This window comes from Rhincodon typus, chromosome 12, assembly GCF_021869965.1.
Source record: "Rhincodon typus isolate 14 chromosome 12, sRhiTyp1.1, whole genome shotgun sequence".
Taxonomy (NCBI): domain Eukaryota; kingdom Metazoa; phylum Chordata; class Chondrichthyes; order Orectolobiformes; family Rhincodontidae; genus Rhincodon; species Rhincodon typus.
In genome coordinates this window covers 56,410,305-56,434,245 of record NC_063343.1, presented here as the reverse complement: position 1 = coordinate 56,434,245, position 23,941 = coordinate 56,410,305, and the positions used below count along the sequence as shown (strand labels likewise).

At 40.9% G+C, this 23,941-nt stretch overlaps 1 protein-coding gene across 2 annotated transcripts in view; it reads right to left on the bottom strand.

Moving 5' to 3' along the window:
- Positions 1-1,885: 1,885 nt before the first annotated feature.
- Positions 1,886-23,941, bottom strand: part of LOC109935795 (vascular endothelial growth factor C-like) — a 69,161-nt gene continuing 47,105 nt past the window's right edge. The window contains exons 4-7 of one of the 2 annotated variants that reach the window (XM_048604055.1): positions 15,374-15,525; positions 8,755-8,867; positions 7,225-7,564; positions 1,886-2,495 (exon numbers count right to left, since the gene is read on the bottom strand). In XM_048604055.1, the coding sequence (XP_048460012.1) occupies positions 2,378-2,495; positions 7,225-7,564; positions 8,755-8,867; positions 15,374-15,525 (723 nt within the window). In that variant the 3' untranslated portion in view covers positions 1,886-2,377. The remainder of the gene's footprint in view (positions 2,496-7,224; positions 7,565-8,754; positions 8,868-15,373; positions 15,526-23,941) is intronic. The other variant, XM_048604056.1, reaches the window with a different exon arrangement.

Below are 23,941 nucleotides of genomic sequence, written 5' to 3'. Positions count from 1 at the left end.
CTGCCAGACCTGCTGAGTTTTTCCAGCAATTTCTGTTTTTGTTTCTGATTTCCAACAACCGCAGTTCTTTTGATTTTTTTTTTGATTTTGCGTAGCAGGGCAGCTCAGTCCAAGCAATTGATATATCATGAACCATGGAGAATTCCTTGTTTAATGTGTGTGGGAAGTGTTGTCAGCGGGAGGAGCTCAAGCTCGAGGTTTCAGAGGTTAAGCATTTGCTGTGTTTATTGGTCTGTCGCTGAGGTGACCACCCCTACCCTACAGCTGAAGACAGAGGAGGGATTAATTTTTAATTGAGATATATAAAAGTATAGCACCCTAATTCTCTTTCACAGAACGGTTATAATCAAAGCACAGGGTTCTAAATTTAAAGGAAGATGGAGAGAATATTTTTTCACTGAGGGTTGTGGGACTCCGGAATTTATTGATTGAAAAGGTTGGTAGAGGCAGAAATCCTCTCACGTTTAAGAAACACTTTGAGAAGTACGAAATGTGGCATAGCTTATAAGAGTACAGACCAAGAGCTGGAAAGTGTAATTAGGCCGGATAGCTCAATTTCAGCCAGCAGATGTAATGAACCAAATGGCCTGTTTTGTGCCCTAAATTTCCCATGTTTCTGTGGTCACCATAAGCAACATTTAAAATGCAGGCTGCAGGAAGTTTTCTTTTGATTTCTTGGTCAGGTTTCATGTTGGTCACAGTTCTCTGATCAAGGCACAATAATAGATGCCTTGGAATTATACAATAACTTTTTTTTATATACTGCATGAGTTCAAATGCACCATTCTTAAACTAGACATTTTTACAATTTTTACGACACATGTAATAATGCAAAATGCTGCATGACAGAGACCAGATGGAAAATTGGTTCAGACCGTGGTGTTATTAGACTTTCTGACTGTGGAATGGATGAAGTGGACTCATTCATGGATTTGTTGCAGGTATTTGGGAAATGACAGCCTCTGTTGCAACTGACATCTGTTGTATCTCTCCCCATTGATATCATGTGAATACTTTACCTAATATTCATAATGTTATCACATGGTGAGCAGAACAAGGGTAAATTGTCCATTTGTGTTCCTTTTCTCCCTCTCCCCTTAAATGTACAATTTGTGCCTCAGCATTTACTTACTCTTGCATATGTTTCATTTTCCATGACTCAAAAAAAATTAATGTTTTGACTTTCAATTGGTAAAATCTCATTGCTTACTTATTTTGTATATCTCGACTGCTACATTAGCAGCAGAAAATCAGTACAAGGTCTACAAAACAACCATATCCATTCTAAAGCATCAAAGTTCATTTCCAATCACAAATTCCTCCTGTTAATAAAAACTTTACTTCGTATGAAACAATGCCGATCATACAAAATCTGGTCAATACTTATTCCATTACCTCAGCCCCAAAATTGAGTGAGTCTGATGGTAATTTGAAGTGGTATTCACTTAATAGAAATGCACACAAACTATAATAGGGAATGTACAATATTTTGCTGTAGTCATGTTATTAGCAGTCACACCAATGGCTTCAATCCTTGTGTGTTATAGGAGAAATGAAACATGTAATAAACAAACCATAACCCACTTTTTTCTGGGATGCTTCCTTAATATTTCCACGTGTTCAGTGCCAAGCTTACCTAGGACAGGTACAATACCCCAAATCCAGCTGTCCATAAACCAGAATTGTCCAATAACTGGACAGCACGGTGGCTCAATGGCTGGCATTGGTGTCTCACAGCGCCTGGGACTCTCGTTCATTTCCACATTCAGGCAACTGTCTGTGTGGAGTTTGCAAGTTCTTCCCGTGTCTGCATCGGTTTCCCTCCCATGGTCCAAAGATGTGCAGGATAGGTGGATTAACCTTGGGAAATGAAGGGTTACAGGGATAGAGAAGTGGAGGTGGGTCTAGGTGGGATACTCTTTGGAGGGTTGGTATGGACTGGATGGGCTGAATGGCCTGCTTCCACACTGTAGAGACTCTATTCTATAACTTCTTCCCCTTGTGCGTCACTCAATATTTACAGCATTTATGATTTGCCCTGTCTGTATGTGTTCATCATTTACATTTAGCATTGGTCCTTGGTTGCACTTTTCATGATCCAATGTAGTCACGGAGTGGTGGATTGCACCTTTCGCTGAAAATGCGTGATTGTGTATAGACCTGGAATCTATTGTGGATTTGCACGCATTGGGTAATCCAAAATCTCAGAAAGTCCGAAATCCGGCACAGTATCAATGCTGAGGGGTGTCGGATTTGAGACAGTGTACCTGTAGATTGTGTAGACACCCAATAAAAATGGTACTTTTGTAAGTGCTGCAGGCTGAAAATGTAATTTCTTCATTCATGAAGCAAGGCAAAGTAGAAAGCAGTCTGTGCATCACTCTTCAGTTTGGTATTCCTTCATATATAATGGAAGACAACTGCAGACATAATGACTGAAGTAAAAGCCTGATTGGCAGTGCTTCGCTTGAGTTCTGCAAGGCAACCTGTAGCACCTTTGATTTGCGGAGGGAAGGAAAAATAAAACAAAATTACACTTTTTGCACAGGACAAGATCATGTTCTTAAAGCCAATTTCTGGAATTAAAACTATTGGGATCAAACACTTTAGCCTCAATTTCAATCTGTTCATTTTTCTTTAAAATATAAATTATATACATGACTTGATTCTACCTGGATTATTCCCTTTTGCTGTCTCCATCATTATTTGCAGGCTATATCACCTATCCCTCATAATTAGAATCTAAGGTTTCATTAGAATTATTGTCCATATTTTCTTTTGTGCAAGATTCTTCATTGATTACAAAAATGCAGCTCTACCCTGGTGTAACTTGTAAACATGTCATCACTAGTATTTATTGTCTGTCTGACTGAACTTATGGTTGTGCAACCCTTATAAGAATAAAGCTGACTGATCGGATTCTATGCTGGAGTAGTCTTGTATCTTTACAGCTAAGTGATCTGGAGTACCCAGATCTGGGTGAATGTATTAATGGAAAAATCTGTAAATACATCAATGCAAATCAGCTGTTGTTCTAGTGCCACGCTTTGGAAATTTAGATGCTTAAATGCATCATGTGGAAGTATTTACAGGTGCCTAGCACTTCTGTTAGGGCACCTTCATGACAGTGGCTGGTCTAGGGCAGAGCATCAGGTAGACAATGACAATTAACCCTGGGTCTACACTGGAGAAACTTGCAGTTGATATAATGTGTAACATAACTTGTCTTTTTACACTGTAAACTGTTCAGGAAAGTTAGGGAGATGATGTAATTAAATACATTACATCAAAATTACCTTCACTAACGAATGATCATCAGAAATCTTAAAATATGACTGACTGATTCAATGGTGGTTATAGGGGAGGGAGGCTGATTTAGTGTGATTAACATATCTTAAAATGCTATTAATTGAAGCTTGCTCTTCAGAGTTAATTTCATAGGATTTGGGGTGGTGAGATATGGATTTGGGTGAGGTGATTAAACCAAATGACTTACGTTAGTTTGGACATTTCAGTGAATGTTTACACTTATAACAAATGCTTCTGTTGGTAACACTGGTGTCTCAGAGCCAAACAATGATGAATCAAAGTTCCAGAAAAGGACATGAACACAAATCAAGGCCAACACTCCAGTGCAGTACTGGGTGAGTGTGTGCCAACTTTCAAAGGAGGCATAAACTGAGACTCCACCTGCCCTCTCAATGGAAATAAAGATCCTATGACACTATTTCAAACAAGCACAGAAGAGCTTGAAGATAGTAAGAACTGCCGATGCTGGAGTCAGACACAACAAAGTGTGCAGGAACGCAGCAGGCCAGGCAGCATCAAAGGAGCAGGTAAGTTGACGTTTCGGGTCAGGACCCTTCTTCAGAAATGAAGAAGAGCTCCCCCTGTTATTCTGCTTAGTATTTCTCCCTGAATCAACATCAGAAAATCAGATGACCTGGTTGTCATCACATTGCTGTTTGTGAAAGCTTGCTGTGCCCAAATTAGCTGCTGCATTGCCTACATTATTTTCACATTCACAATAAAGTTGATAAATTAACAGCATAAATAGTTGTAAATGAGTTGACTCTAGGCCTCCAAACTGTAGTGGTGAGGTAGGAGTGGCATTGAGCCGGAAATTAGAGATGTAGCCAATAACGTGCTACAGTCATCGTAGTGATTTTATAGTTTGGGTAAACCACATTAATGATAATACTGGCATTTAGTTACATAAAATGAGATGGAGTTTATTAATAGTCTTTTCAGAAATCCTTTAGGAAGAAGTGACATTAACATGATAGAATTCCTTATTGGATAGAAAGTGAAATAGTGCATTCCCAAACCAATGTCCTAAATCCAAACAGGAATTTACAAAGGTATGAGGTGTAGATTGGCTGCAATGTACTGGGTAATTTAGTTGAAAAGCGTCAGTGGAAAAACAATGGTTAATTGTTAAAGAACAAATGCACATATTACAGCAGTTATACATTCCTAGGTATTCTACATGCCAGAATACTAAAGCAGTGGCCAAGGAAATAGTGGATACATTGGTTGTCATCTTCCAGAATTTGGTAAATTTTGGAACAGGCCAAGAAAGATTGGGAACTGGCATATGTCACCCCACTGTATAAAAAGTGGGGGGAGGGTAAGAGAAAACAAGACTTGTTAGCCTAACATCAGTAGTAGAAAATGTTGGAATCTGTTATAAAGGATGTGACAAAAGTAGTCTTAAAGTACCAACAGTAGTACGGAAAGTCAACATGATTTTATGAAAGGGAAATCGTGTTTGACGAACATACTGGAGTTTTTTTGAGAACATAACTGGTAGAACAGATGAAGAAAGACCATTGGATGTGGTGTAGTTAGATCTTCAGAATGCTTTTGATGAAGTTCCACATATGTCTGTTTTTCTAATCAACCTGTTCAGAAATATCATTACACACCTCTAGAGCAGGTAGGACTTGAACTTAGACTTCCTGGTCCAGGGTAGGGACACTACCACTGTGCTACAAAGCCTTCTCTTGAAGTTCCACATATGACATTAGTGTGCAAAGTCAAAACACATGAACTGATGGTAACATAGTGACACAAATTCAGACAGGAAAGACAGAGTAAGAATAAATGGGTTGCTTTCAGAGTGTAAGGTGGTGACAAGTGGACTACTGCAGGGGTGAGTGCTTGGGCCCAGAAATACACAATATATATCCATGATTTGGATGAGTAATCAAAAGTATAATATTTCCAAGTTTGCTGCTGACAAAAAAAATGGTGTGAATGTGAGTAGTGAGGAGATCATAGAGAAGCTTCATGTCAATTTAGACAAGTAGAGAAAGTAAGCAAACATATGGCAGGTGCAGAATAATGTGGATCACTGGACTCAAAACGTGAACTCTACTTTGTTCCCACAGACACTGCCAGACCTGCTGAGTTTCATCTGCAACTTCTGTTTTTGTTTCAGATCTCCAGCATCTGCAGTGTATTGTTTTATTCATAGGTGTAGCAAGTAGTTGGGAAGGCAAATGGTATGTTGGGTTTCAGTAGAGGAACAGGGAAGATCTATGGTGACCATACAGGGCCTTGATAAGAGTACTGTGTGCAGTTTTGGTCTGGCTACCAACAAATTGAAAAACTTGCCACAGATGAAGTGCAGGGAAGGTTTAAAGACTGATTCCTGTGATGGCAAGTTTGTTGTAAAAGGAAAAATTAGGCAAATCAGACTTTTATTAACTGCATTTAGAAGAATGAGAGGGGGTGTTATTGAAATACGTAAAATTCTGAGAGGGCTGAGCAGACTGAATGCAGAAATGATATTTCTCCTGACTGGGGTGGGATCCAGAATAACGGTTCACAGTCTCAGGATATGGGGTAGGCCATTTTGGACTGAGATGAGGAAAGATTTCTTCACAAAGAAGGTGGTGAATCTATGGAATTCTCAACCATTGACAGCTATGGAGGCCAAGTTAATGAATATATTTAAGAAAGAAATAGACAGCTTTCCTGAAGCTAAAGGTATCATGTGGTATGGGATGGGAATGGCAATATGGCATTGAGATAGAAGATCAGCCATGATCACACTGAATGGCAGAGCAGGTTCAATAGGCCAAGTGACCTATTCCTGCTCCTATTTTCTATGTTTGAATGTTTCTTTTATTGTTCCTGGCTGTAACATGCTTCGAGATGTCCAGTGTCATAGAGTCATAAAGATATACAGCACGGGAACAGACCCTTTGGTCCAGCATGACCATGTCAACCAGATATCCTAAATAAATCTAGTCCCATTTGCCAGCGTTTGGCCCATATCCCTCTTAAACCCTTCCTATTCGTACACCCATCCCGATGGCTTTTAAATATTGTAATTGTACCAGCCTCCACCACTTCCTCCAGCAGCTTATTCCATACATGCACCACCCTCTGCGTGAAGAAGTTGCTCCTTAGGTCCCTTTGAAATCTTTCCCCTCTCACTTTAAACTTATGCCCTCTACTTTTGGACTCCCCCACCCAGGGGAAAAGTCCTTATCTCTTTACCATATTCATACCCCTCATGATTTTATAAACCTCTATAAGGTCACCCCTCAGCCTTTGACATTCCAGGGAATACAGCCCCAGTCTATTCAGCCTGTCCCTGTAGCTCAAACCTTTCAACTGTGTGTATGTTGACTGGCATATGTTGTTTAAAACTACCAGTTTAGGCTATTTTATACCTAGATTTTGAGCAGTACTCATCAATTCTACAACGTAAGAGATGTGGGCTTCACTTATAATGGTGACTGGTGCTTCTGAAATCAAAGAAGATATCAGCACCACCTTTGAAATTTGTAAAACAGTGATACCCATAATGCATTCACTTAGAGAATTATGAGGCCTGTAGTGGGGAAGCAAAATACATTTTTAAACTATGATGATTATTTTGGTAATTAAGTTGAAATGAAAAATTATCATTCAGCCTATAAATTTGCTTCATTCAGCCTTCTCATGCACCATTAACTGTTGCTTTCTCCCTCACTATATTAAACACTATATAAGCTAACACGCTTGTATCTCTGTGAAACTCTGTGCTACACCCCCATCCCACCCCATCGATTCTTCTTTGTTAGACAAATCCAATTAGCTCCTGCATAAATATGTCAGTTGACCGAAAATTCATCGCTTTCCTTGTTACGTAAATGTTACATTCCAACCAAGTAATACAGATGAGAACCAATGTGATAATGAAGAAATTGTTTGTTAAAATGTGAATACCTGCATGTCTGGGGATCAAACTTCTTCCCTTTGCGAAAGCACGAATACACGGACTCTTTGCACTCGCAGGTGCATTTGCTGCTGTTCAACGGCTGATTCTTTGGGCAGTTCTTCCTACATGCACACTCACAGACTTCTTCATCCCATTTCTTTGGGGGTTCACAAACGCCATGATGCTCTGTGTTACTGCAAACACATTTGCAAGTACTCTCGTCAAATTCTTTGTTGGGACCACAACTCGATATGGAAAGTCTGTTTGTGCACACGCAGCTACATGTGTCTTCATCGAATACCATGTTGGGCCCACAGAAATCATCCGCCTCACTTCCACTATCATCTGCTGAGTATGGAGAAGAAATGTCAGCAATATCCAATATTATGGCAGTCACTGGTATAAATAGTTTTATTCCCTTTTTCCTCCAATTCAATGTTAGTTTTATTCTCTCTCAATTTCTGAACAATCTGGAGGGCTGACAATAATCTACCCCCAGATTTCTACAAAGATTCTATTTCAGCTGATAAGTGTGTGTACTCTAGTTATTTTCTTGTCCTCTAACTTCTATTTAGTGATTCTGCCTTTTGGAATGTGCAAGTTTGAGAACTGATAATAATGCAGTCACATTCACTCATCATTTACTCCATTAGACAACACTTCACACACAGTTTTACATATTAAGCCTAATTAACAGGATTCAAGAGGAAAATACTCTGCTAGTTTCTTTCCTGTCCTCTTTTTGCACCAGGCCTACATAATGTCTCCTTCACTTAATCATACAAATTGTAGAAGTGTGAGGAAAATAGTGTAGATATTACAATGGATTTTCTTACTCATTGTTTAATTTTAAAATAACTCTAACCTTATCACTGCAGCTATATCAAGGCTGTAGCATAAATTGCAAAGATACTTGAAGCTTTTCAATATTCTGATTAAGAAATATTTTACAATTTAAAATAATAATACTTGTAATGACTGCCATAAACTATATTCTGCTGATATGAAGTTTTGATCTAATTATTGGTGTGGTTTTGCTAACCAGGTAATACTGCACTAATCCATTTATTTCATTGACGCCTATCTTCATTCAATTTTGGGAGAGTAATGTCAATGTGTTGTTCTCCTGTTTTGACAAAACCTGCGCAATATGCAAACAGGTTCCACTTTTTTACAACTGCTTAAATCGACACGGCTGACTCCATGGGTACAATAACTGTGAAGGGTCTGCAGAATAAGCGTTTGCACACTAACACATTACCCACTTCTCCTTTCCTTAAAGTATACTTGGTTTATCGGGTAGTATCCCCACCTTTATATTAACAAAGCTTACACGCTCTTCTCTGAAGAACATTTTCATCTCCCATTTTAATAGATCGGTAATATAATGGACTTAACTATGCTGTGGAACACTATTAGCAGAGTGAGCTCAGATCTTGCTCTCTTGGCTACACCCTAACAATCAAAAGTCTCCTTACAAATGTTTTCCAAGTAAAGGTTTACCAATAATTTGAAGAGGTGAAAAGCAAATTGATAACCTGGTTCTGAATTGCTGGCTTCTAAGCTGAAGTCTTCCAGTTCGGTGACACATCTGCAGTACTGGGGATTCCAGGTGAGACCAAGTGGACACGTTTTGTTCTCCATAATGCATCTATGGAGAGAAATGTTTGAAAACTAACTGTCAGGTCCATCTAATAAGCGTCTGAACTCAGCTATTTTTATCAGCTGTTGGAGCTTACAGCTGCAGTATGGATTCCCAAGCACAGGCAGAGAACTTACTCACTAAGCTCTAAGCATCTTCTGGCCACTTCATTTGCCCAGCTACCTTTTCAAGCATGCTTCAACTTCATTCTGAATAAATTTAGGTGCTAAATGCAGATTTTTAGTTAAAGCAAAGCCCTCCTTAGAACCAGAGTCACCTTCCAAGCTGCGACACTTCCTTCTTTCTTTGCTGAGGTTCTTCTCTGATGAAGACATGTTGTATAATTTCCCTATGTCTTTGGAGTTTTTGGGCTTTTTTTTTAAATTCCATCTCTGTTTCCATTACAATGCTTTTTATTTCTCTCCTTTCTTTCCAATTCAAATTGTCTTATTGGCAGGAGCAAAATTCCTCCAGATGTTGGAATCTGTACTGAAAACAATGCTGGAAATCACAGTGAGTCAGACAACGTCCATGGAGAGAGAGCAAGCTAATGTTCTGAGTTCTGATGAACTAGATCTAGACTCGAAATTTTAACTTGCTCTCTCTTCATGGATGCTGCCTGATCCACTGTGATTTCCAGCATGTTTTGATTTCAGTTTGACTTATTCGCAATTCTCTCTTCCCTTATTTCTCCTCCCTGTTCTTTTTCTCTACTTTACTTCTAGTTTAAGTCTTTCCATTTTTATCTCCGAGTCAGTTTATTTTTCATTACCACCTATCTTATCTAATTCCAGCTGTGACATGTCAATTTCAAGTTTCTCTTGTCCTGATTCTAAATGTTGGGAAATCACTTCAAGCATCTAATCCTTATGAGATCCTGCTTTTTTGTCTACCTTCAATTTGTCTGCTAACTCTCTCCGTTTAGCCTCATTCAAAGTTTGCAAACAATTTACTGTCCTGACTTCAAATCCCAGAAAATCCTTAGCACCAATCAAAGCCGTTTTTCAAAATCCAACCAATGCCATAAAGTTCACTATACACTATTGTTCTATGCTTAGAATCCTCATGTACCAGTTTCTTTAAAAGCAAGACAAATCCTTCTTAAACTTAATGAATTCAAATTTCAGTGAAGAGCCTCACATATTCCTGAACCACTCAGTTCCCAGAATGAAACCTGGCTTGATTCATCATATTTCTGAAGAAGGGTCTAGACCTGAAATGTCAGCCTTCCTGCTCCTCCGATGCTGCTTGGCCTGCTGTGTTCATCCAGCTCTACACCTTGTTATCCCTTGATTCATCATATGTTGAGTTTTGTCCTTGTTTAGTAAGTTACTTGGTGGTTAATCGCCAAAACATATTCATACATGGCTGTAGATATTCTTTAATAATGGAACGGAAGTTCATCACACAAAATAAATGTGAAAGACAGCTAGCAAGCTCTAAAACACATAGCAAAACAAAGTTTCAATGTGCTTCCCAAGACTATTACAGAGACTCAAGTCCAGAGAGATTACACATCTTATATGAACCCTTTAAGGTTCTGCTTAACTGAGTCCTGGCAATTTATTGGCCTTCAGCTGTGAAGCCAATTCAATGAGATCTTTTCAAATATGCCAACGTGATCTTTTCCACAAATATAGGCACCTAAACTTTCTCACTTCTAACAACCTGCATACTTCTAACTAAAATATCTTGCTTTAGAAATCTCACAAATTAGATGCTTACGCTAAAGGAACAAAAACATAATTTACTGGAGAAACTTAGAGGTCTGGCTCATCTGTGTAGAGATAAATAGAGTTCATGTTTCAGGTCCAGTGACCCTTCTTCAGAACTGGGGGCTGAAGAAAGATCACTAGATCCAAAATATTAACTCTGTTTATTTCTCTACAGGGGCTGCCAGACCTGCTGAATTTCTCTGGAAAATTCTGTTTTGTTTCAGATTTCCAGCATTTGTAGTTCTTTACTTTTTGCTTATGCTAGGTACGATTCCCTGAAAAGCTGCTTCTAGGACAGAAACTCAACACTGGTGTTTTCTAAATTGATTTGTTTTGTTAAAAAGCTTCACCTTAGATTCTTCTGAACTGAAATCAAAGCTAATGGCCTTACATGTTTACCCTACCTGTCACGGACACAACTGGTGGGGTGCTTCAGAACTTAATATTCATACTTTTTTTTTGTTTGGGATAAAAATTGATAAGTTCAATGTTTCAAGAAGTAACTTGCTTTTAAACATATGAGTAATGAATCAAATCAGACACTTGAGCTGCACTGCTACAAATTGACGTTCATGCCTTTAAATTACAAAAATAAATAAAGCCCAGCATTGTTATCTTGTAAAAACTGCTACAAAAATCTGTTCGGTTAGGAGTATGTTTATCAATTAAGTGTAACCAAATGCTTCCGTCATCAGTATTTCTCAGTTTTTTTACCCATGATATTTGAAGCCTGCACTGCAGCATGGAGCTTCACCTGGAAAGCAGGTTATCATGAGCCATTAGATTTATTGATGGTTTACTTGGAAGACTGGGAGCAAAATGCCAAAGTACTCATATGTACTTTTACAAGCGTTTACTATTTGGTAGCACTTTGAACAAAACAAATCTAGTATGTAGGTGCAATACATAATCAAGAAGGCTAATGGGATGCCCTGCTTTATGATGAGAGGAATGGAACATGAAAAGAAAGATGCTACGCTTCAATTATACAGGACATTGGTGAAACCGCAAACTATGTGGAGCTTTGGCCTTCCTATTTAAGGAAGGTTTACTAGATTGATACTTGGAACAAGTATGTTGCCATATAAAGACAGTTTGGATAGCCTGAGCTTGATTCCACTGGAGATTAGAAGACTTGGGGTTGACGTGATCGAAGTGTATGGGATCCTGAATGGTCTTGACAAGGTGACACGGAAAGGAAGTTTCCTTTTGCATGTAAGACCCAGGCTAGGTGACATTGTTTTACAATTAAGGGTTGCCCTTTCAGGACAGAGATGAGGACACACTCCTTCTCTCAAAGTTGTTCAGCTTTGGAACTGTCTACCTTGGAAGGTGATGGAGGCAGGGTCATTGAATATTCTTAAGACCAAGGTGGAGAGATTTCTGTTCAGCAGGGATTCAAGGGTTATTGGTGTAGATGGGAATGTTGAATTTGAAGCAAAAACAGGTCAGCATTGATTGTTTTGAGTGGTGGAATAGGCTGAGAAGGCCAATGGGTCTACTTCTGTTCTTACTTCACATGTTCATATTTTAAAAACATGAAGAGGATTTGCAGCAGAGCAAAAGAGTGAGTAGCAAACCTTTGCTGAATAGCTTGAAGACTTAATTAAGATCTTATAGGTAAGCTTGAATAAGTTTGAGGTAGCTAATAGTTCAGGTACTAAAGTAAAGTAGATGAATGTGCAGGTGACTTTTTCTTTCAGGCTGGAAGATGAGCTAAAAACATAAGACTGGAGAAAGCTGCAGAGGATAAGACTGTACAGCAATTTGTAAACCATGATCATTCCAAACACTGGAACATAAAGACCCCATGATGGCCAGTGAGGATGGGATTGATAAACAGATTAGCAGAAAAGGTGGAGTCACTTTGACATAAGTGAGCGTTAAGAGAGTAGGTAGATTCAGTTGAAAACTTGTGCCAGAGATTTTGGCAAGTGCAGAGTACAATAACTTAAATCTTCTCAATGTTCAGTTCGAGGAAACTTTGTATTAATATCAGACAACTTTAGGGAGGACATCAATGCTGGTGTGTAATACATTCATTGAGATCATATAAAGTAAGAGAAGCTTTGTTATGAAAGGAGATTAGAAATAGGAACAAGAGCAGACTGTTCAATTCCTTGATCCTTGACTAATAAAAATCTTCTCAATCTCTATATTGAAATGTTCAATTGACCTAATTTCAGCAGCTTATGAAGGAGAGTGTTTCAGAGTTTCACTGGTCCTTTAAGTGAAGACGTGTTATCTGACATCAGCCTTAAAGGACCTAGCTCTAATTTTAGGTTGTACACTCTCCCATTAGAGGAAACAGTTTCTCACTATTTACCCTACTAAATGTGCAATCATCTTAAATGTTCAATTAAATAACCCCCTTAATCTTTGATATTCAAAGATTAGCCTAATCTATGCAACCTATTCTCATAATTTAACCTTTTACAGTTCCAATACAGAAACTAGGCCTTTTGCCAATGAAATAAAAAAAGTTTTAGAGGTGAGCTCATTGGTTCATGGCAATTCAGAAGTTTTAATGTATTAAATTTGGTAAAACTAACTGTTTATGAATCAGTCATTAAATAACCATGGTGAGAGGGGAAAGATTTAAATGGGATCTAAGGGGCAACATTTTCATGCAAAAGGTGGTACATGTATGGGATGAGCTGGCAGAGGGAGGTTTAGAAAAATAATTCCAGTCTCTTAGAAGAACTGAATTCAAAATCATGCTTAAAATGGAAGTCAACAGTTATTTTGAAGAAACAGATGGATGAAAAATAAGGGAAATGCTTAAGTTAATAGTTCTATCAGGAGGCCAGGCTGAGTCACATATTCCAAGCAACTTTCTCAAAAGCTGCAGATCTTTATGGCTGAGAGACTTGGGCATGCTCCATTACCTGGATGAAATTTTGAAAGTTCAAGTTATTGGATCTATGTAATATTATATTTTTCATTTTTTACTTCAAAATAACTTAGAGAATGTGTATAACAAGTAAACAGCATTTTAGCAGGACACATTTGAATCGGGAACAAAAACAAAGTTGCTGGAAAAGCTCAGCAGGTCTGGCAGCATCTGTGAAGGAAAAAAAACAGAGTCTGGTAACCCTTCCTCAGAACTGACCTGAAACATTAACTCTGTTTCCTCAGAACTGACCTGAAACATTAACTCTGTTTTTTCCTTCACAGATGCTGCCAGACTTGCTAAGCTTTTCCAGCAACTTTGTTTTTGTTCCTGATTTACAGCATCTGCAGTTCTTTTGGTTCCCATTTGTATCAGATTGGCTCAGAACCATAGCAGTTGTTGAGTCCCCACGGCGTGGAAACAGGCATTTGGCCCAACAAGTCTGCACTGACTCTCTGAGCAGCATATCACCCAGACTCACCCCCACCCATTGCAACTATTTTCCATAGTTAATGTACCCAATTACACATCCCTGGACACTGTGGAATTTAGCATGGCCAATCCACCTAACCTGTATATATTTGGATGGCGGGAGGAAACCACATCACCCAGAGGAAACCCACACAGACATGGCTAGAAGTTGGAAACACCACACAGACAGTTGTCCGAGGCTGGAATTGAACCTGGGTCCCTGGTGCTGTGAGGCAGCTGTGCTAACCACTGAGCCACCATGCCACTCAGTCTCTGACCATTACAACGTATTTATAACTTATATACTCCAAAAGGGGAATAAGGATAAACAAATAGTGTAATTAAATATAAGCACAGAATCCCATGACAATTAAAATCACACATGGTTATCATCAGAATAGAGAATTGGGACTGAACAGACATGTTTTAAGTTGGCTCCCCTGGCTTCATATGCAGGGCTTAACCATTGAAATCATTGCTGTCTTCTTTGTAGGTTTCAGTATGGAACTTGTCTCTTTAGCAGGCAATAAAGACACCTATTAGAAAGCGATGTGATCCATTTGTGACTTGGAGGAGCACATCTGCTTCCTCCAGCCCACTAAGTAAAGCCACAGCCCCATCCCCACTCCAGCAAACTCAGGTTAAAATGACAAATGGTTACCCAGTTGGTCATGATCTACATATTTAAAGAAGAAATCCACTGGCTGCAGATGGAAGAGTGTGGCATCTGCAAAAGGAGCAGAAGGGCTGGTGGGTAATTCTCCCACTCACTTCTTAACTGCTCTCCCTCCCTAGTCTTTCGCAACAGAACCACGAGTGATGGAGTCTGCTGTTTTGTTATTGTGTCCAGTGTCGTTTGGTACCAAAAAGCAAAAATTCCTAAGGATGAGATTTAGCATCATTTTCCTCCTTCTAACTTTTCACTCCCACCCCTCATAGCCTATTAACCTCCTTCACACACAGAAGTTGATTTCCACGAAGGAATAGCGTAATTCGAATTTCGCTCTGACCATCCTGGGCATAAAGATTTGCAGGTTTTGAGAGAGCTGCTTGGAATATGGGTCTCAGCCTGCTTCATGATAGAACTATTCATTTAAGTTTTTCCTTTAATTTCATCCATCTTTTTTCAAAGCTTTGTTGACTTCCATTTTAAACACAGTTTTGTATTCAGTATTTTCTAAGAGACTGGAATTATTGTTCTAAACCCCTCCCCCTTTGTTCTTTCAGCCACGATTTTAATTGTTTTTTTACTGATTAATTCATAAATAGTTGAAGTTAGTTTTACCCAATTTAGTTCATGAAAACTTGTGAATTGCCAGAAATTGAACTCGCTGAGTAGCTACTGCTGAAGTAAGCTTCAGTCCAAGAGTTCTTGTCCCTTGAATGTGAAATTCTGGAACCTGACAGTGACGGGGCGTGAGCACATCAATCCTTACCCGGTCTGTGAAATGTGAAAAGAACGTCTGATAATCGAGTGGGACTGTCCGAAGGTGTCTCGCTTGGCCTGACATGTACAGGCAGTATGATTGATGAAGCTAATCATGACTAGCTTGGAGAATCCAACTCGTGGTAGTGTGATTTCGAACAACTAGAAGAATAAAACACAAACTGTTTCTACAATGATGAAACCAATTTTAATACAGAAAACAGCTGATAAAGTAGTACAAAGAATTTAGCAAAACAACTGCATTTGCACTGATAAAGGGAAGGCATTTGCTGTAAATTTCTCTGGGCAAGTTCCATACAAACATGATCTTTGTGCTGATCTGCAATTTTCTCTTTGTCCCTTGACCTTTCCCACGTTCCTGACATATCTTTCTTTGCCCACAGTTTTCTTTCTAACTCACAATTTGTATCGGTGAATTTTCATTTAAAAAAAAAATCAACTGAACATTTGCATTGCACTTTTCATGATCATAGATAATTTGCAATTTTTAAGTGTAGTCGTTATTGTAATGTGGAAAAAATGTCTCCTTTTTGCATCTCTTTGCTTCAATCACCAACTCTTGTGTCTTTCTATGTTACTGTGCTTCCTTGATTACTTTCATTCGTTTACCTTATCTCTAGCTTTCTTTCAATTTCCTCATTGTATCTCTAATATTGATCCCTACCACAGTGTTAGACATGTGGAGGTGCCAGTGTTGGACTGGGGTGGACAAGGTCAGAAATCACACGACACCAGAGTTAATGTTTCGGGTCTGGTGACCCTTCCTCAGAACTGTTCTGAGTTCCAAGGAAGGGTCACCGGACCCGAAACGTTAACTCTGCTTTTTCCTTCACAGATGCTGCCAGACCGGCTGAGCTTTTCAAGCAACATTGTTTTTGTTCCTGCTTTACAGCATCCGCAGTTCTTTTGGTTTTTATTACTGTCCAACAGGTTCATTTGAAATCACAAGCTTTTGAAGGGCTGCTCCTTCAACTGGCTACCTGACGAACAAGCAGCACTCTGAAAGCTTGTGATTTCAAATGAACCTGTTGGACTATAACCTGGTGTCGTGTAACTTCTGCCCTTGTCTACCACAGTGTGACATTTGCATTGCTATTCAGCAATAAGTCTGAGTTACATCTGTCCCATATCTCTTTCATTCCTATATTTATGTGCGTTTGTCTATTTCATATATATATTTAAGCCATAGCCATTGCTTCCTCTCTGTTTCAATGTTTAGGGTTTTGAACATTTCACCAAGTTAAAAACGTCTGCTTCTCCTTCACAAACCGATCTCTCTCCTCCCTCATCTACCTTCCAATATCTCAATCTCTGTCCTGTCAAGAGCAACATTGTAAATGCAGGTTGAGCACATTGGGAAAGGCTGAAAACCACATTGTACATCCAGCATTGGTTGAGTGAGAAGGCTATCAGCAACTCATTCATGGAACCTGGATGTTGGTAGCCAGGCCAGCATTTATTGTCCATTCCTAATTCACCTGGAAAAGGTAATGGTGAGCTGCCTTATTCAACCGCCACAAATCTTGAGGTGCAGTAACACCGCAGTGCCGTTAGGTAGGGAGTTTGAGGATCTTGAACTAGCAACAGTGAAGAAATAGAATGCTGTTCCAATTCAGATGGTGTGTAGCTTGTGGGGGTGCTTGAACATAAGAACTAGGAGCAGGAATAGGCCACCTGGCCCTTCGAGCCTGCTCCGCCATTCAATAAGATCATGGCTGAACTTTTCATGGCCTCAGTTTCACTTAGCCGCCCTCTAACCACAACTCTTAGTTCCTTTACTGTTCAAATAATTATCTATCTTGACTTTAAAAACATTCAATGAGGAAGCCTCAACTACTTCACTGGGCAGGGAATTCCACAGATTCACAATCCTTTGGGTGACGAAGTTCCTCCTCATTCAGCTGTAAATCTGCTCTCCCTTATTTTGAGGCTATGCCCTCTTGTTCTAGCTTCACCTACCAGAGGAAACAACCTCCTTGTTTTTATTGTATCTATTCCCTTCAAAATTTTATATGTTTCTATAAGTTTCCTCCATCGCTCTTCTAAATTCCAATGAACATAGAACATAGAACACAGAACACAGAACAGTACAGCACAGTACAGGCCCTTCGGCCCACGATGTTGTGCCGAACTTTTACCCTAATCCTAAGGTCTATCTAACCTCCACCCCTACCTTATACTATCATCTATATGCCTATCTAATAGCCACTTAAATGCCCCTAATGAGGCCGACTCCACTACCCTCTCTGGCAATACATTCCACACCCCGACCACTCTCTGAGTAAAGAACCTACCTCTGACCTCTCCCCTATATCTACCTCCACTCACTTTAAAACTATCCCCCCTCATAATAGCTACCTCCACCCTACGAAAAAGTCTCTGGCTGTCCACTCTATCTATACCTCTGATCATTTTGTACACCTCTATCAAGTCACCTCTCATTCTTCATCGTTCTAAAGAGAAAAGCCCTAGCTCTCTCAACCTTTCCTCATAAGACCTTCCCTCCGTTCCAGGCAACATCCTGGTAAATCTCCTCTGCACCTTTTCTAACACTTCCATATCTTTCCTGTAATGAGGCGACCAGAACTGAACACAATACTCCAGATGTGGCCGAACCAGGCATTTGTATAACTGGAGCATAACTTCACAGCTCTTGAACTCAATCCCTCTGTTAATGAAAGCTAACACACCATACACCTTCTCAACAACTCTATCCACCTGGATGGCAGCTTTCAGGGAACTGTGGACATGAACCCCAAGATCCCTTTGCTCCTCCACACTGCCAAGAATCTTTCCGTTAACCCTGTATTCTGCTTTCAAGTTTTTCTTTCCAAAATGAATCACCTCACACTTTTCAGGGTTAAACTCCATCTGCCACTTATCAGCCCAGCTCTGCATCCTAAGAATGTCCCTTTGTAACCGAGAACAGCCCTCTGCACTATCCACAATGCGACCCACCTTCATATCGTCCGCGAACTTACTAATCCACCCTTCCACTCCTTCATTCAAATCATTTACAAAAATCACAAATAGAAGAGGACCCAGAACAGATCCTTGTGGTACACTACTCGTAACTGAGCACCATGTTGAATATTTTCCATTCACTACCACCCTTTGTCTTCTAAGGGTCAGACAATTCTGAATCCAATCTGCCACATTTCCCCCTATCCCATGCCTCCTTACCTTCTGCATGCTTACCATAGGGAACCTTATCAAACGCCTTACTTAAATCCACGTATACCACATCCACTGCTCTACCTTCATCCACGTGTTTGGTCACCTCTTCAAAGAGCTCAGTAAGGTTTGTCAGGCATGATCTACCCCTCACAAATCCATGCTGACTATCATGAATCAAACTGTGCCTTTCCAAGTGATCGTAAATCCTATTTCTCAGACCCCTTTCCATTAATTTGCCCACCACTGCCGTAAGACTAACTGGCCTGTAATTTCCGGCGTTATCCTTCTTCCCTTTACTGAACAAGGGAATGATGTTTGCCTCTCTCCAATCTTCCGGCACTATACCCGTGGAAAGTGAGGACGAAAAGATCATCACCAAAGGCCCAGTGATTTCTTCCCTCGCTTCCCATAGAATCCTTGGATAAATCCCATCAGGCCTGGGGGCCTTATCCATCTTCAACTTCCTCAAAATTCCTCGCACATCTTCCTTACTAACAGCGACCTCCTCTCGCCTACCAGCCTGTTTCAGACTGTCCTCCTCTACAACTAGGTCCCTCTCAGTTGTGAATACCGAAGAAAAGTATTCATTAAGGACCTCTCCTATCTCTTTAGGCTCTGTGCACAAATTCCCTTTACAATCCTTGATCGGCCCTACCCTTTCTCTGGTCATTCTCTTATTCCTCACGTATGTGTAAAAAGCCTTGGAGTTTTCCTTGATTCTATCTGCCAAGGTTTTCTCATGCCCCCTTATAGCTCTCCTAAGCCCTTTCTTCAGCTCCTTCCTGGCTAACTTGTATCCCTCTAGAGCCTTTTCTGTTCCTTGTTTCCTAACCCTTACATAAGCATCCTTCTTCCTCTTAACCAGTCATTTGACCTCTCTTGAGAACCAAGGCTCCCTCACTCGACCGCATCTTCCCTGCCTGCTAGGGACAAACATATCGAGCACACGCAGTATGCATTCCTTAAACAATCTCTACATTTCAATAGCGCTCTTCCCTGACAGCATCTGTTCCCATTTTATGTTACCCAGTTCTTGCCTAACAGAATTGTTATTACCCTTCCCCCAATTATAAACCTTACCCTGCTGTATGTACCTATCCTTTTCCATGACTATTGTAAAAGCAACACAGTTATGATCGCTACCGCCAAAATGCTCTCCTACCAACAGGTCTAACACTTGGCCCGGTTCATTGCCAAGCACCAAATCCAAAGTGGCCTCTATCTACATACTGTGTCAGGAATTCTTCCTGAACACACTGGACAAAATCCGTTCCATCTAAACTATTACAACTAAAATGTTTCCAATCAATATTTGGAAAGTTGAAGTCACCCATGACTACAACCCTGTGACTTCTGCACCTTTCCAGTATCTGCTTCCCAATCCGCTCCTCCACTTCTCTGCAACTGTAAAAAAATCCCAACAAAGTGACTGCTCCTTTCTTGTTCCTGACCTCAACCCAAACTGACTCTGTAGACATATCATTTTCGAACTGCCTTTCAGTAGCTGCTATACTAGCCCTGACGAGCAATGCCACTCCCCTGCCTCTTTTTCCACCCTCCCTATTTCTTTTAAAGCATCTAAATCCCGGAACTACCAACAACCATTCCTGTCCCTGAGTTCCCCAAGTTTCTGTAATGGCCACAACATCGTAGTTCCAAGTACCGACCCATGCTCTAAGTTCATCCGCCTTATTTCTAATACTTCTAGCATTGAAGTATACACACCTCAAACCATCTCTGTGTCCGCAATTATGCTCCATCGACCGCATTTCTTTATTAACAACCTCACTCCCTGTTGTGTCTGTTGGAAGGCTGAATACTCATCCTCTGAATTACAAATCCAGTTCCCCACCGCCTGCCAATCTAGTTTAAACCATCCCGTATAGCTCAAGCAAACTTCCCTCCCAGGATATTTGTGCCCTTCCGGTTCAGGTGCAACCCGTCCATACTGTACAGGTCCCACCTTCCCCAGAATGTGCTCCAATTATCCACATAATGGAAGCCCTCCCTCCTACACCTGCCCTGTAGCCACGTGTTTAGCTGCACTCTCTCCCTATTTCTTACTTCGTTATCATGTGGCACAGGTAGTAATCCAGAGATAACTACCCTGTTTGTCCTGGACTTCAGCTTCCAACCTAACTCCCTGTACTCGTTTTTCACATTCTCTATCCTTTTTATCCCTATGTCATTGGTACCGATGTGTACCATGACTGCTGGTTGTTCACCCTCCCCCTTAAGGCTCTTGAAGACACGATCCGAGACGTCACGGACCCTGGCATCCGGGAGGCAACATACCATCCGTTCATCTCTTTCGTGTCCACAGAACCGCCTGTCTGTGCCTCTTACTATTGAATCCCCCACTACAATTGCTCTCTTATTCTCCCCCAATCCCTTCTGTGGCATTGGGCCAGGCTCAGTGCCAGAGACCAGTCCGCTATGGCCTTCCCCTGGTAGGTCATCCCCCCCAACAGTATCCAAAACAGTATACTTATCATTGAGGGGAACGGCCACAGGGGATCCCTGCATTGTCTGCCTGTTCCCTTTCCCCTTCCTGACAGTCACCCAGCTACTTTTTTCCTGTACCTTGGGTGTGACCACCACCCTGTAACTCCTCTCTATCACCCCCTCAGCCTCCCGGATGACCTGGAGTTCATCCAGCTCCAGCTCCAGTTCCCTAACATGGTTTTTGAGGAGCTGGAGTTGGGTGCACTTCTCACAGGTGAAGTCAGAGGGGACACCAGCAGTGACCCTTACCTCCCACATTCTGCAAAAGGAGCATGCAACTGCCCTCGCTTCCATTCCCTCTACTCAAGATTTCCAGAAGAATTTAAAAAAAGCCTTACCTTACCGATCGTCGATACACATAACATAATCCCTGTCTTTTCAACCTCTCCTCATAAGCCAAGCCTCTCAACTCTGGAATCAACCTACCGAATCTCCCCTGCACCCCCTCCAGTGCCAGTACGTCCTTTCTCAAGTAAGGAGACCAAAACTGTACACAGTACTTCAAGTGTGGCCTCACCAGCATCATATACAGCTGTAACATAACCTCCATGCTTTTAAATTCAATCCCTCTGGCAATGAAGGACAAAATTCCATTTGCCTTCTTAATTAACTGTTATACCTGCAAACCAACTTTCTGTGATTCATGCACAAGGACAACCAGGTCTCTCTGCTCAGCAGCATGCTGCAATTTTTTACCGTTCAAGTAATAGTCCCTTTTACTGTTATTCCTATGAATGTGGATGACTTACACATTTATCAACATTGAATTCTATCTGCCAGACCTTTGCCCACGCACTTAAACTATCTATACCCCTCTGCAAACTTTCAGAATCCTCTGCACACTTTGCTCTACCACTCATCTTAGTGCCATCCTCAAACTTTGACATATCACACATGGACAAGCAAAGCAGCGACAGGCACAGGAGTTCCTAGAAGCCTGGTACTCCACGAAGAAAGCCATCAACAAACACACAGAACTTGACCCCATATACACTCCACTGCTAAGGAAAATCAGACGTGAGGTAATCCAGCTCAACGGACTCCAGAATTTAAAAACCAGGCAGGAAAACACAACGGCGCTTCATCAGAGGCTGCACTGATGATGTTATCCAGCAGGGTAATGAAACATCTGTGGAACAACAATGAACCAGCTCAGTGAGCCAACCAACCACAACACCCACAACCCAAGCTACAAATCTACTCCAAAATATTACACATGGTCCCAAACTCCAAATCATCTACGTAAATTATAAACAATTGCAGTCCTAGCACTGATCTCTGAGGCACACCACGAGTCACTGCTTGCCAACCAGAAAAGCACTTATTTATCCCCACTCTTTGCTTCCTGTTGGTTACCCAATCCTCTATCCATACTAATACATTGCCCGTAACACTGTGCACCTTTATCTTATACAGCGGCCTTTTGTATGGCACCTTGTCAAAAGCCTTTTGGAAATCCAGATACACTACATCTACTGGGTCCTCATTGTCCATCACATAAGAACATAAGAACCAGGAGCAGGAGTAGGCCGTCTGGCCCTTCGAGCCTGCTCCGCCATTCAATAAGATCATGGCTGATCCTTTCGTGGACTCAGATCCACTTACCCGCGTTCTCACCGTATCCCTTAATTCCTTTATTGTTCAAAAAAAATCTACCTTTTTTTTAAAAACATTTACTGAAGTAGCATCAACTACCTCACTGGGCAAGGAATTCCATAGATTAACAACCCTCTGGGTGAAGAAATTCCTTCTCAGTTCAGTCCTAAATCTGCTCCCTCTAATCTTGAGGCTATGCCCTCTTGTCCTAGATTCACCTGCCAGTTGAAACATCCTCTCTACTATCTGATCTATTCCCTTCATAATTTTATATGTTTCTATAAGATCCCCCCTCAATCTTCTGAATTCCAATGAATATAATCCCAATCTACTCAGTCTCTCCTCATAAGCCAACCCCCTCAACTCCGGAATCAACCTAGTGAACCTCCTTTGCACCCCCTCCAGTGCCAATACATCCTTTCTCAAGTAAGGAGACCAAAACTGCACACAGTACTCCAGGTTTGGCCTCACCAGCACCTTGTACAGCTGCAACATAACCTCTCTGCTTTTAATTTCAATCCCTTTAGCAATGAAGGACAAAATTCCATTTGCCTTCCTAATTACTTGTTGTACCTGCAGACCTACCTTCTGTGATTCATGCACAAGGACACCCAGGTCCCTCTGCATAGCAGCACACTGCAACTTTTTACCATTCAAGTAATAATCCTTTTTACTATTACTCCTACCAAAATGTATGACTTCACATTTATTTACATTGTATTCCATCTGCCAGACCTTTGCCCACTCACTCGATGAATCTATGTTCCTCTGCAAAGTTTCACAGTTGTCTGCACACTTTGCTTTGCCACTCATCTTAGTGTCATCTGCAAACTTTGACACCCTACACGTGGTCCCCAACTCCAAATCATCTATATAAGTTGTAAATAATTGCGGTCCCAACACCGATCCCTGAGACACACCACTAGTCACTGATTGCCAGCTAGAATAGCACTCATTTATCCCCATTCTTTGCTTCCTGTTAGTCAACGAATCCTCTATCCATGCTAATACTTTACCCTTAATGCCATGCATCCTTATCTTATGCAGTAGCCTCTTGTACGGCACCCTGTCAAAGGCCTTTTGGAAGTCTGGGTAGACCACATCCACTGGGTGCCCATTGTCCACCTCGCTCGTAATGTCTTCATAGAATTCCAAAAGATTTGTCAAGCATGACCTGCCCTTCATGAACCCATGCTGCATCTGCCCAACAGGACAATTTCTATCAAGATTCCTTGCTATTTCTTCCTTGATAATAGACTCAAGCATCTTCCCCACTGCA